Source organism: Tubulanus polymorphus, chromosome 8 (genome assembly GCF_964204645.1).
Source record: "Tubulanus polymorphus chromosome 8, tnTubPoly1.2, whole genome shotgun sequence".
NCBI lineage: Eukaryota > Metazoa > Nemertea > Palaeonemertea > Tubulaniformes > Tubulanidae > Tubulanus > Tubulanus polymorphus.
Genome location: NC_134032.1, coordinates 1,113,515 through 1,129,339, shown reverse-complemented (window position 1 = coordinate 1,129,339; position 15,825 = coordinate 1,113,515). Strand labels below are relative to the sequence as shown.

Below are 15,825 nucleotides of genomic sequence, written 5' to 3'. Positions count from 1 at the left end.
TCCGACAAAAAATGATTTGACTTTTAAAGATTTAACGGATAAACCTAAAACTTGTGTTCGAAACCGACCGCTTTCACGCATAGCTTATCACTGAGCATTCAATCATTTTATCTCAACATTGAAAATTCAGTCCCAGCGATTATCTATATTCAGTCTACACAAAACGAGCTGAACATATATCTATACAAATACACGTAGATTGTGAGAAATAGTGACGGAGTAAACATTACGTTTTTAACTCCTCCCGAGCTTAAATCGATACCGATCTATGAGTAATATTCGTAGAGTCTATATTTAGAAACGGATTGATTTTTGCTGTGATGAAATCCGACGCTTTTTGATCGTTTTTTAAAGTTTAAAATGTCGCACATAAAGCATCCTTACATTGCAGTATGCTAATACGTATGTCACAGTCCTAGCATATCGATGAGGGTTTTTTTTTCAAATCGGAAATGTTTGGAAAATGATGGTTGTGATGATTGAATTCTTTATTTCGACGTGATTCGAAAACTTACCGACTGTATAGGCCTTCTGGACGACTGGATGGCTGGGCGACTGGACGACTGGATGGCTGGGCGACTGGATGACTGGATGACTGGACAACTGGGTGACTGGATGACTGGGTGACTGGATGACTGGATGACTGGGTGACTGGGTGACTGGGTGACTGGATGACTGGATGACTGGATGACTGGAGGACTGGGTGACTGGGTGACTGGGTGACTGGATGACTGGATGACTGGGTGACTGGGTGACTGGGTGACTGGATGACTGGATGACTGGATGACTGGAGGACTGGGTGACTGGGTGACTGGGTGACTGGATGACTGGATGACTGGGTGACTGGGTGACTGGGTGACTGGATGACTGGATGACTGGACGACTGGATGGCTGGGCGACTGGGTGACTGGGTGACTGGATGACTGGATGACTGGATGACTGGAGGACTGGGTGACTGGGTGACTGGGTGACTGGATGACTGGATGACTGGGTGACTGGGTGACTGGGTGACTGGATGACTGGATGACTGGACGACTGGATGGCTGGGCGACTGGGTGACTGGATGACTGGACAACTGGGTGACTGGATGACTGGCCTTCTGGACGACTGGATGGCTGGGCGACTGGGTGACTGGATGACTGGAGGACTGGATGGCTGGGCGACTGGGTGACTGGATGATTGGATGATTGGACGACTGGATGGCTGGGTGACTGGGTGACTGGACGATTGGATGATTGGTTGACTAAGCGACTGGGTGACGGGATGATTGGACGACTGGATGGCTGGGTGACTGGATGACAGGGCGACTGGATGACAAGAGGACTGGATGATTGGATGATTGGACGACAAGATGGCTGGGTGACTGGGCGATTGGACGATTGGTTGACTGGGTGACTGGGCCACTGGGTGATTGGATGACTGGGTGACTGGAGGACTGGATGATTGGATGTTTGGACGACTGGATGGCTGGGCGACTGGGCGACTGGGTGACTGGATGACTGGGTGACTGGACGATTGGACGATTGGTTGACCGGACAATTGGACGACTGGATAATTAGACGACTGGTCCTTAACCGGACTCTACACTTGAGCCAAAATGAATTCGCATTAATCCTATATACATCATCCACAGTCGAATTAATTACTGACGAGTATTTTTGTCCAAGTTGTGTAGAAATAGTTATTTTTATTATATTATTTGTAACGGCTTGTGGCGGTGTGTATAACGTTCCGGTCACTGAGCAATTCGGCGCTCACTGAACCAGACAGACAATACACTGCGCCCCCTGCCGTGGAAACTAATCATTCGGCGGAACGCACACCAGGGGGCGCAGCACTGGACAATGATCAAGCGGAAAAGGGCAACATCGGTAATTTATATCGACGCGTCCTCGAGCTAGAGGTAAAAGCGATAACACGAACGCCGACAACAGTCGACAGTTGACAGTCGACAGCCGACATCACTGCGACTAACTCGAATTCCACTTGCGCGAGGCGGCGATAGTGTAAGCGGTATAGGATATCACTGATAGATTCTCAACATAATTCAATTAAAATCCATCCGTAAATTTCTCAAATTTTCTCAACAAACGACGATTGAAAATCGTAGATTATGAGGAGCGAAAAGACCAATCAGCTTATAACGTTTAGATGCTGTTTATTTGATTTTGGAATGGAGGCAAAAATCTAACTGAAATTTCATTAGAGTTACGCGGATCTGATAATCAAGAATAGTTGGGCGGGGGCACCCTGATACGTAAACATGGCATATCAACAGTGAGCGCAGTGAGCCAGTTGCTGGAAATTTGGTTAAAGATAACCGGTGGATAAATACCATATTATATTATAAAGACAAGATTGGGTTTTATCCAATGAAATTTAAATATGGATTATTTCGTGAGCAACTGCCGAAACAAAATGACCAGCCATAAATCGTGAAAATGCCGTTTTGACAAAATTAGGGGGCTCTCTGGGCCAAACGGTCAAATTCGGTAACTTCACGGTCAGATCGAGTCTGTTTAATAGCTTAACTACTTCGGCCATTAAACCTACGGTTAATCCAATAATCCCTCCATTCATCGTGGATTAGGATTAACGGCGATAATTCTCTAATCTTTTTCGCCATACAATGGACGCGTTAATGAAATATAATTACATTTTTCGGGACGAGTCTCGAAGAAGATGAAATGCACGCAATTGAACTGCGGAGCCGAAAACAACGTCGAGGTTCTTTCATAAATTTTCTTTCCAATTCAGAAATGCGCAGCCGAACAAATATATTCACAATTGAAAATTGATAGGTAATGGTGGCTGTTTGAAGCTGAATTTCAAAGATAACACGTATGAAAGTCCCAGTTCTTCATAACACGAAAGTCACGTCAAAACAGACCTTTAAAAAAAAACAAGCATTTCATCTAATTGCGATATTCTTTACGAGATAATTCCTTTAACCGTTTCGTAATCTAAAAGTAAAATTGTAGAGATCGCGTATCTCATTTTTTCAATTATTATTGGTCGAAAGCCGAGTTTAAACGAGAAGTTGCGAGTTTTAACGAGAATATGGCCACGATAGAATTGTCAAAAATTGTATCGTAAAATATTAATTAATTATGAAAAGGTATAGTTCATTTTTGAAGCTTTTGCCAGACGCAGCCACCGCGAACTGGTTAACAAGTGCAAAACCTCATAGTTGATAACAAAGCGTTTATTGTCTGAAGGTTTAGGAGTGTTTCGTCTATATAGGTTTTACTTGTTAACTATAAATATCGGGTCTTCCAATCAGCGCGGTGATTGTAACGCATGATTTCGAGACACGGTGCACGAACTTCCATCGACGAGTCTCCGTCAATAAAACGCTAATCACAGGGTGTTACCCGTGTCTAATCCGGGACTTAATTAAAACGCGATTAAGTGTCGGTTAATTGCGAGTAAAATACGCTCGAAGAAATTCCGACAAACGCCACATTAAGCCGACCTTAGAATATCTTAACAATTCGAGAATAAGTTCTCAATTGTGCATATGCACGCGTGCATAGATATGTTTACGAATAGAACCGTAGTTATAGAGTTGTTAGCCTTTTAACACAAGTGGTTTTAGCGAGAATCCGCGAGCGGGCGATATGGCGGTTGAGTACAACATCAATCCTAAACTTATCTATACATTATCTCGCCAGAGAAATCCTAAAATGATATTCAGAGTTTAATGATATAATAACCTAAGAGATCACGCCGATTTTGTCTAGCGAAATGATGTATCGTATTTGTTAGAAGCGGGGATTTAAAATCTGGATGAAAGATAGGCACACGTGTTGGGATAGCTGGTGTTCCATGTTCCTTATTTTCTTACTGTAACGTTATACATATAAATCGACTAAGCGTCTCTCACATGGAAATCAAATATATTCCAAAATCATTAGTTTTGATTATATCAGTTCGTTTTCCAGGGCAAATATGCAACAAAAAAAAGAATCCATATCCTAAAATCGTTATTTAGTTACGTTCACGCAGTAACGATTTACTTTACATTTCAACTTCTGCAGTAAATATATCTGTGAATACTCGATGTTTGGATACCCGCGATATTTGAATACCCAATGTTTGGTACGATAAATATTTACTATCGCTGTCTCTGCGCTCGCGTCCAATGCTGTACTATAATCTATACATATCTGTAAATGCCCGCTGGCCGGGGATATTTGCATAAACTTTTAAGCGTGTTGAAATACAATGGAATTTCGTTACGGCGAACTACAGGACCCCGGAAGATAATGTTCGTTCATACGCGGAATGAAATCGATAAGACTTTTATTTGTCGATTTTCAGAAGGGGTTCGCAGAAGTTAATCCAGGTCCAATCGGAAAATAGGGCGATTTTTTTTCAAAAAAACTTTCCAGAATATACTCAATTCATATACGATTGAGATCCGAATCGATTTTCAGAACGGGTTCGCAGAAGTTAATCCAGGGTCCAAGTTTTTCTGCTTCACCGAAGATAAAAATGGCAATTTCTTCCGAAAAAAAAAATTTTTGCAGAAAATACTCTCAATTCATACAATTGAGATACGCAACTCCATTCAATACCACAAGCTAACAATTGTTTCAGGCACAGCCTCAGAAATTGTGCCAGAAAATACATTCGAAAAGTTTTCAAATTCATTTCGAAGTTTTCTGTCTTTCCAAGAAGGGCCGACCGGGTTGTATCCATTCGTTATGGCGATCTTCAGCTGTGTCCAGTAAGGCTATATGAACGTTCAAATGATGTGATAGTACAGATTTGTTTGTTTAGTTTTCCAACAATAATGAGGGGTGGTAGGTAGTCATGTAATTCAAGTCATCATTTATTACACGTTACTTCCGTGTTGTTGAAAATCTCGCGAGTCCTGGACCAAACCCCATTGAACAATGTGATCGGTGTGCTGGCCACAAATGCACACAGATCACACTACACTACCCATTACACACTCCAGTACCCACAGCTTTCATATATCCATCCAAATATTTAGAGAGTCTTTCTTCCTGAGTCCGACTTCAAAAGGGGTGGAGTTCGATAGACCGGGGGTATAGTAAATAGTCCGATATATTCAGTATTAACAAATCATTCAAATTCCGGGTCTAATTTCAAAATTTGTATCTGGTCTGTGAACTACCAGAAGATGGGTATATATATATATATATATATTATATATATATATATATATATATATATATATATATATATATATATATATATATATATATATATATATATATATATATATATATATATATATATATATATATATACCGGGTTGTAAGACGACGATTTAATCAAAAATACAGATGTTGCACCGGGAAAGCCTTTATACTACGCGTGTATCCGGGAACAATAGTCTACAACTGAGTATTGAAATCTAATAGCGCGTATTTAGATTGTGATAAAGCGATTTGTTTCATTCGACCGCAAACCAATTCAAACACACTTCGCGCACGTCACAGGTTGTAACATAGTGCGGGCCAGATTTATAATTCTCAATTGCTTCTATTTCATGAAACCTACGCGTACGAATCGATGAACTCCACGCGAGAGATTGAAATGATAAAAAATTGTGATGAGTTTTTTTTTTAAACACCCTCAACCCGCTAAGCGCCACGCAGGGCATTATAAACGGGTTCGATGTTTCTTTTTCCCAATGGGCAACTTTCGACCAAGAAAATGTGTCGCCACGAGGATTCGAACCCATAAATCCTAGATTGACGAAACTTTCGACCAAGAAAATGTATCGCCACCAGGATTCGAACCCATAAATCCTAGATTGACGAAACTAGTGACATGTGGCTTTAACCACTGGGCCACGGCGCCTCTCAAGTTGCCAAAGGACATTCTCATTTTCACAACCATCATATCATTGACGGGTTGCGTAAAGGTCACATTGGTCTGACGACAACGGAAATCTCACAGTAAAACTGCGCTTACTAGTATACAGCGCATGAGCGTATCCGGTGTTAAAGTGTTAATCATATTCATAATTATAACAGCAACCGTCAGTTCCTGTATAGAGGTTTAACGCGTACATCTAGATATATATATATTAGTTTACAACCTAGAACCACCTGCCCTGCCCCTGAAGGAAACAAACCGTCAATAGAACGATGACCACACTCAAACGTGGTGAACGGATAATAAGATAAAATCCCACTATTTACAGATTAAAAGAATTTAAAAACCAGAATTTATTTATCAAATCTAAAATATTTAAAAGACACGACGTTTCGATCTCACCCTAGAGATCATCGTCAGATCGTCACACCTGACGATGACGTCTTTTAAATATTTTAGATTTAATAAATAAATTCTGGTTTTTAAATTCTTTTAATCTGTAAATAGTGGGATTTTATCTTATTTAACCGTCTGAAGCTCGCTATTTGACTAAGTTTCATCTGTACGTAAAATATCTCGGGTGGTAGCCCTGGACATTTGCAATTCAAGATTTCGGTGTAGCCCCGAATACGGGAAGTCTGGACGATCATAATTCGGATGAATGCTCAGTAAAGGAGAGTGGGGGGGGGGGGTGGGCTGTAGATTAATAAAACCCAGTAAACGCCCGATAAACCTTTCCCGAAGTCGGTATAAAGCTCCTATCGGCGTATACTATCGTAGGCATATAGACGCGTTCATGAATTGAGAACCTGTATTGGATCTTCGAGCTTGTTGCTTAGCTCGCAAAATTCTGTTCCATCCGAAGCCCCGAATAAAAACATATAATATTGACTTTTCTGATCGGTGTTCATTGCTAGGTAACCGCTCTCAGCGTCCTAGATTCAATTCAAAATCTGGATCGCCAGCGTGTCGGGACCTATCAGCAATGAATTGTAATGTTTTAATAATATATTAGTAGTAGTATAGTGCGCACTAACACCTCGCACTCAGCGACTCAGTTACATCACGATAGAATACGACACAAGCAGGCAACATAATAATTCCGCGATATAGTTTGAGGAGAGAATCCCACAATCATAATAAAAAGTTTAATTTAAGTGTTTTAATTTAAGTGCCCCCTAGTTTGTCTTTCTTTTTACTACTGACTTTAAGTTTCATTTATATTTATACTCACTATTGTTGTTTATAATCACCCCTTAGTTTGCTTCCCTTTAATCTATTTCAGCGTGTAACTGTTTCTACGTTAATTTTCCTTTAGTTTGTATCATCTCTGATTACTTGAATTAGTCTCTTTGTCTCTGGATTGTATATATATCTCATAATTTCTGTAGTATCTCATTATTCCTGAAGATGACTATTAGGATATAGTCGAAACGTTGAAATAAACAATACTAGCTCAAGGAATACAGTATTCCTGAAGATGACTATTAGGATATAGTGGAAACGTTGAATAAACTACACTAGCTCAAGGAATACAGTATTCCTGAAGATGACTATTAGGATATAGTCGAAACGTTGAATAAACTACACTAGCTCAAGGAATACAGTATTCCTGAAGATGACTATTAGGATATAGTCGAAACGTTGAAATAAACTACTATCTCGAAGTTTCATTTTCGGACTTTTTATTATCATTGTGGGATTCTCTCCTCATCGCGTCAACACGGATATAGTGTTCTACCAATCGTGACAGATAGTTTGAGCTACTCGCTCACAAAATATAATATATATCCAAAAAAGGCTTCCGACGAAGGCAACGAGCGGATATAATATGTGATAGAAGTAAAACTGGCGCCCTACCTATAGTTGTGATGACGGTCGTGGCGAAGTAAAAAGCTCCGGCGAATTTCCACTGTATTCCGGCTTTGTACGGTTTATTCCTGATAACGTTCCTGGTGATATCCGCGTAGTCTTCAGGCGTTATGTTGTATTTGCGGCGAAAACTCATCTCCTCTCGCAGCAACTGTTGGGTCTGTTCGACCTCGTGTTCGGACTCCAAAGCGTCGAATACAGCCGCCCCGACCAACAGGTACGTGAAAGTACAAACGATTAAAGATAAGGTACGGACATTCTGTTTCTTCATTTCCCGTTTTACGGCTCGGTAGTTTGATGCCCGTCGTAGTTGCCTGTAGTTGCCTGTAGTTGCCTGTAGTTGCTGCGTTCGTTAATTCAATCTGTATATCACGAAACTAAACCTATATTTCTATACATGGATATTCGTACGCGAAACTCGTCGCGCTAAAATGATAAAACACATCCGGTCCGCGTTCGGTTCAAACCCGTGAATTCTACCGGTGTTTTTTTTCTTTTCGACTATAAGGGAATAAAATACACGTGTCGATATTTACAAACCGCGCGAACGAAGTTCGTCGATATCACCTACCGGAAGTGATAGATACGATCGGGAAAAAAAAAATCTAACGACGCCTACGTTCGAAACGACGAAAAGTGGTGATAAATAATCCTAATCCGCGATATAGAGTAATCGTTAATCCGGTGGTAATCCGGCGGTAATCCGGCGGTGCGCGAGTGAGGAGAGACGAGTGAGTGATGATACTGTGGCAGGGGGGTGAACGTTGTGAGACCTAAAAACTAACGCGGGTTTTCGTGCCGAGTTTTTCGAGTCAGCCCATTCGGTCGCCTAGCTCGGGGGTGACTGTTTAAAACCTAATAGTAGTCGAATAACAACAACAACAGCGCCTAGCGATTTACAACTAGACATACACTGGCAACTAATCATATATCGGGCTGTACTGTCCATTTCTCTAGTGGACTAGCTTTTATTTTCGGATTAAGCTATAGTCGGCTGATTATATTGTCGATTATTCCCAGTGACCGCGCAGAAGTTCACGCGCATTCGCCCAGCCGGGTTCGGCGAGCGCCCCCTATTTTCAGGTTATATATTCGCTTATTTTCGCCGCGATGCCGAAGATAATCCTATTATTTAGATCGCACCGATGAATGATGGTAAATCCTATCTTCTGTAGAAACCGACGCAGTAAACTTAGAAAAATAGTTCCTCATATATATATATATATATATATATATATATATTGCTATTTCGAAAATGAAAAGAAAAATCACCGGATATTTAGTAGTTCTTATAGATTATCCGGGTCTGAAGCAGCGGGATTATTCCTGCGGTTGTTAATCCTAGAGTAAAGTGACCGCCGGTATTATTATTACATGTCGGCCGAGTATTTCCTCTCCGTTCCTTACTCCGGGAGTAAACGCGCACGAATGATAGAGATAATAGTCGTGGATTAGAATTCTATTCTCAAACGTCGATGTCTCTCCGCAATTGTACATGACACAGAACTTCCATTGAATCTTATCGATTGACGCAGTGCGATGCGCGCGCGCGAGCCAGCCAGCCCCAAGTCCGCTATATTTACTCCTTTCTACCCTTTACTCCAGGTTTATATTTACTCACCGACGGAGCACAGAAACGCGCGTTGACGTTGCTACGGTCGTTGTTGTCGTTGTCGTCGATGTTACCGCGGCTATCATCCGCGCGCGGCCCCCGTTCAACGTATCAACGCAACGCTTACGTTTATAGTAGTAGTAATAATCATACAACGCCGCTGATGAGCTTTCGTACGCTACCTAAGCGCGTAATTTTAGCAAGGAATGTCTTTATATAAATCCGTCGCTGCCGCTGCCGCTGCCGCCGCCGCCGCCGCTGCCGCCGCTGCCGCTGTGGTTAATGTGGCTGTTATAGTATTATTATTGCAAACCACGTTACGCCGACGTTCGAACTTCAGTAGCGTACGTACGTTGTTTAATAAATGACGTCATCAATGCATCTTAGCAGCGGCTAGCGTTCGTTGATACGTATATATAGTTATGTATTTGACAGTTCGAGCCGTTGATGTTGTTGTTGTTGTTGTTGTTGTTGTCGATTACGCGGCGGTAACGGTTTATAACGCTTACATACTAGTCCAGCAGTAACGAGGGCTAATCACTTATTTATGGCTGGGTTTTACTCTCGTATTAATAGTAATAATAATAATATCGATAATAATCATATAGAAATATATATATATATACATATATATATACACATATACATATATATATATACAAATCCAATTGATTTATTATTCAGCTAAAATTTAGGCTTTAATATTCAATTATTCATCTCGCGCTAATGAGTCACCAGCATTTGTCCCGTGTTGTCCATCAATGGTAGCGATCCCTGTTAGACCTCGTCCGCAGTGACTGATCTGTGGTTATCGAATTCGCGGTTCCGGGAAGATGGTTTCGAAGTTTCACCGCCGCTCCATCGAACTGTACTGGTGTCGGCCGCTGCGCTTAATAAGTTACCGCGTAAAATCGTATTCGACACCTGTCAAAAGAAATGAATTGCGCCAATATTTCAAACTCTGATATCTGACTATTTCTTAAGTTACTCTCTACGCGCGCATGACTAAAATCCTGCTATTTTAGAAATTTCAATATTCCGAATATCAACAAGTATAGGAGAGACCGTACATAAAAAGCCCGCATCAGATTTGCCAAAATGTATACACGAAGAGATATCTAACTGTTTGTTTATTCTGAAATGATAAAGGTCCAACCAAGAACATGAACGTTACCACTTTATCAACAAGCTCGGTGGTGGAGTTAATTAATGTAAAAGGTTGTAAAATGATTACGTATATATTTGGTTTTTTGGAAATCGAAACTTCTAGAATTATAGTATTCCTCGACATCTGAATTGTTCCGTTACGAAGTGTTGTATAAGTATCTTTTCGGTAAATGTGCGCGGAAAAAAAGACTAAAATGATAAACAGAAGAATAACAATGACCGTCGCTAAATCTCAATAGCTGACCGATCGAACCATACGGACGCGGAGTAGCATCGAAATCTCGAGATCTCTGAACGGATTTTTCAATTTTGGCTAAACAAAAATGATACCTTGTTTCTCCGCAGCGGCCGGGTCATTTTTGTAAAATATCATAAAATTTGTAAACAGTTCATTTCTATAGCGGCCGGGTCTGTTATGGTGAAATTGATCACGATTTAAAAAAAAGTAATGTATAGGGTAGATAGGCGGCCGGCCGGGTCAACATTTAAGCTCAGCAGAGCGGAGAAACAAGGTATCAATTTTCTTTAGCCTTTCTTACAGAATCTTTTATACCTTATCGAATCTGAATTCAGAATCGTGACTCAGCGAACAGGTTAGAACTTCGTAACAATAGAAACGCATTCGTGACTAACATTTCAGATTAATTCCACAAACGAAATGACGCATCGTTCGTCTGTACACTTGTCGACGGTTACGTACGAAACCACGGAAACGATTCGAAGCCCCAGTCTAAACAGTTTATACTTTTCGACTAATTACCACCGGGGAGGGATCACATTCGCCCACAGGAAGAGGCGCTAAATATAACGTTTTAATTCCGGAGTTGCTGCTATAATAGTGTCTATTGTTACTAGGATACATAGTTCAGGGCCCAGTTTCACGAAAAAGTGTAAGCTTAAAACAGTTAAGTTTGAATTGTTGTCCTCATTGAAAACATGAAGTAACCAATGGCAATTAATCAAAAAATTTGAGTTAAACTTTTTCGCGAAACTGGCCCCAGATCCTGTAACGCAAACAGTTGTAAATTTGATTCCGGTTGCACGGGTTGTTGCGGCTTCAATCGAAATATCGATCCAAGCTCCTTATAGTTGCGTGGATTTTGATATTTTCAACAGTGGACCCAGTTCGAAAGTTCCGACCGGATTTTAATAATTCAACTTGAGACCTAGTTCCAAAAGTGCGGGTTTAATTCAACAGTGGACCCAGTTCCGCAGTTGCGCCCGGATCTTAATAATCTAACCTGGGACCTAGTTCCAAAAGTGCGGGTTTAATTCAACAGTGGACCCAGTTCCGCAGTTGCGCCCGGATCTTAATAATCTAACCTGGGATCTAGTTCCAAAAGTGCGGGTTTAATTCAACTCTGGGCCCACTTACATGGCTAGGGTTTAATCTGATCAATAAACCTTAGGCCAAAAAAAATTGACACCTTGTTTCTCCGCTCTGCTGAGCTTAAATGTTGACCCGGCCGGCCGCCTATCTACCCTATACATTACTTTTTTTTTTAAATCGTGATCAATTTTACCATAACAGACCCGGCCGCTATAGAAATGAACTGTTTACAAATTTTATCATATTTTACAAAAATGACCCGGCCGCTGCGGAGAAACAAGGTATCATTTTTGTTTAGCCTTAGTTATATCTAAAATATAGCGGATCCAATAATCAATGCAAAATCATACTGCACAAATAGAATCTGACGGTAATCCTTGTTCATATTTTTTACGAAAGGTGGTTTTCAGAAGCGAGAATACAATAAAATATCACTCGATAGATCAAAACTACACAGTTTTGTTATCCTGATAGCGACCGAAGATTCGCCCGAGTGACCGAGCTAGCTAGAAAGAACCGGCAGACAGTATTATCACTAAGTGAACTATACCAGTATCCTTTCGAGAAGAAACGTTTACGATTCACTAATTAAATCCTATTTAAATACATTTTCTCTCACACGTCGCCCCCTTGTCCCTTTAAAATCGACTCGCAGACAGCAGCGCGGCGTATATTGTTACTCGGTTCGAGCTGTTACTCTCAACTCGCAACGTGTGGAGAGTCGATATATATAAGATAAAACCAGACACTCTGATCGCTACTCTGTGCTTCAGACCGACTAGACTTCATCTTACACATTTAGACACATATACTTACACCCAGATTTAACCGTATTCCGTGACTATATCTAATCCCCGAATCAGTATTTAGTTTGTCCGAATGTTAAAAGGCGACATAACCTATAATCTATATCCGAATACACGTATCTGAGACGGAGCAGCGCCATACGGTGTGTGGTATATTGTGTAGTGTGCGGATTTCTCTTACGGACGGCGCGCGCCGTGTATACACAATACACGCTGTGATAAGCAATAACGCAGCGTCTTCTCGATAATCGAGCACTGGTGCGACACGTGGTGGCATAAGAGCGAGTTCTCGCACACCGCGCACTAGCCCTCCGCACACTGAAGTCACGCGTCGTCTGAATAGCGGTCGGTCCCCGTTTGAATCCCGACGCTTTCAGTCGTGTCAGTGTCAGATTTTACGATTTTGCGGTCTTCGACTTCTTCAGATTGAAGTATATTTGTAGTCGAAGACTATTAAGAGTTGAGCGATAAAGATGTGGCTAGTGTATTGTAGAAGGAATGACTTTAAAACATGCCCGTAGCGTGGGGTGTGCGGGGCTAATTGTGGCATTCCGCTGCATCCTAGGAAAAAAAATCAAAGGATTTCCGGGATCGAACCTCCACACGTCGTTTTCTCTAACCGTCTCAAGGTCGTTTGGCTTCATGCACACTGAAAATTGAGTTCAGAAACGTCTAGAACGCATTTCCAGGCGTATGAATTTCCAAACTTTTCTGGGGGCCTTCGCCGGCAACGTTTCCAGCACGAATATCTTTACCAAGTTCCGCCATAAGGATTACGCTAGCAGATTCTGAGTTTCTTTTTCGCCAAAAAAATCGGGGGAGGCCAACGAAGAACCTTCGACCAAGAAATTCTGTTACCACCAGGATTCGAACCCGTGACTCCGTGGATTGACGAGGCCAGAAACCGGCGGCTCAAACCACTTAGCCACGGCGGCTCATTGGAGGGGTGATAGAATTATTTGAATAGGACTGGGGAGTCCAGTTTGTAGGAAAACTGGAATGACGATTTTGAAACCGACTACATCTTCACCCGTCAAGGGATTCGAACCCACTAAGCTAAAGCCGTTTCACGAACCCCTTGACCTCACGAGTTGTTAGTAGCCGACCAGAATCCGGTCGTACCAATCACAGCGCTTGTAACAAACGACATTGGGCTTCTGTTGGTTTTCCCGTTAAATGGACCAATCAGCGAACGTTTTACCGAACAGGGAAGTATTTCGCAAATCGATAAAATGGCGTCATGCGCAACAGCGCCAGCAATGAAATCGAGCTTCGTGAGGCCAGGGGGCTGGTGGAAGCGAGTTCGGGAGTGATACCGACACCCCTGGCAAGCGAGGATGGACCGACTATGGCCGAGCACGATTGATTTTTAAGGGGCAGTACTGTTGTGAAATTGTTTGATAAATTTGCACTTTTAAGAAAAACGAGCAAAACATTTTCAGCAGCAGTTGTAGATGCCTTGTGTTAATCTACTTCTACCCGTTGCAGTTTGATTTCTTCCCTGTTCCGACCCGTTTTCCTGGCTTGAAATCGACGATACATGTTAACAGTCGTTACTTCAGTTGTGGTTAATAGTGTATTAGAGTAGAAAAATAAACCCGAAATATTTCGCAGTGTTTTTAAATCATTTCGTGTCAGATGTTGTTTCAAATTGTTCCGTTTACCGAAACTTAATTCTCAAGTCGTAGTTTTCGAAAAATGCTGGGAATCCGACAGATTGGATTCATGGAAGGGAGGGGAGCGACATAGCAGCCACAAAACCTTTCCAAAGCTTTTTCATGAGTTTTGGGATTACCTGTTCGTAGCTTTTGAGGTTTCAGTCAAGCCTCCGTACCAACGTCGTCATGGAAGGCGTAACAATTTCGTGACTGGTGGCCTTTAATGACCAGTCCTACCTGCTTACGAATTGTGCTTGTAATTCCTCGTGGCGACTTCTTCGCATCCGTTTTAGATGTATTAAGGTGGACCAGGCAGATTTACCAGCATTGAGTGCTGTTTCGCGCCGAATGATGAGAAGATTAACTCGCAGAAAATTGTCGTAGAGGTCTAATAAATCTACTCTTACCCCACTTGAAGAAACTCGAGTCACAGTTCATTTCAGAGAGGGGAACACTAGCGTGATTGTTCGGATCAGATCCTCTCTGAGTATTAGGCTAAACAAAAATGATACCTTGTTTCTCCGCAGCGGCCGGGTCATTTTTGTAAAATATGATAAAATTTATAAACAGTTCATTTCTATAGCGGCCGGGTCTATTATGGTAAAATTGATCACGATTTTTTAAAAAGTAATGTATAGGGTAGATAGGCGGCCGGCCGGGTCAACATTTAAGCTCAGCAGAGCGGAGAAACAAGGTATCAATTTTTTGGCCTTATCGGTTTGGGGAGCGCCAACAGTGTAATAGAAATAGAATCAACTTACTCTCGGAATATGTCGATGACACCAAATCACCGGTGGAAAAGCCAATCTTATATCGTTTGGAGGGTCGTATAAAAATCAAGTCAAAAGTTGAGGATAAAATGAATTGGTATTATTGAATTAGGTCAGTGCCCTACCACCAGATATTTGCTGGATTAGTCCGTTAGTTTAACTTAGGATAATTGATTTTGATACGGTTATTGCTGGTAAGTTATGATTGGGATTTCACCATCCATCTCGGCAGGGATTCGAACCTGATGGTATCGAGACCGGCGCAGTTTTCGCACCTGAGCCAGCCGGAGTGAGAAGTTAACTTGCAACGCTGCACTTTCGTTGATCAAATGGTTAAATCAAGTTAACTGAAACGGTCCAAAGTTTCGTCCCATCCCATGGATACTGGTGAACTAAAACTAAACTGAAAGTGGCCTCTCAAAAACTGGAGGGCCAGCCCGGTCGGTTTCGTCACTAGAATATAGGACTATTTTACGAAAATCTGCCATGCCAAACGATGGACAAACTCTGCAACAATCAATACACTGGAAATATTCTAGAGAGACTGGAAATAATTATTTCGCAATGCTGATAATCAGGGAAATAGAAATTCTTCCAGTGGAAAAAAGCCTGAATTTAGTTCCAAATAGTTAATTTTGAGTTAGAATTATTCCATTTATATATACCAAATAGTTGATGTTATACCGGCGGGAATAGGTCGTGTTGCAGTACAACTGTCTACAACAGCGAGTGCGCAGACGAATGGAGTCAATTA

General features: G+C 41.5%; 1 protein-coding gene across 1 annotated transcript in view; it reads right to left on the bottom strand.

The window, feature by feature from the left end:
- LOC141909714 (two pore potassium channel protein sup-9-like) overlaps positions 1-8,301 on the bottom strand; it is a 66,336-nt gene extending 58,035 nt beyond the window's left edge. Inside the window, exon 1 of the mRNA XM_074800301.1 lies at positions 7,717-8,301. Coding sequence (XP_074656402.1) covers positions 7,717-7,999 — 283 coding nt within the window. The 5' untranslated portion in view covers positions 8,000-8,301. The remainder of the gene's footprint in view (positions 1-7,716) is intronic.
- Between the last annotated feature and the right edge of the window lie 7,524 nt (positions 8,302-15,825).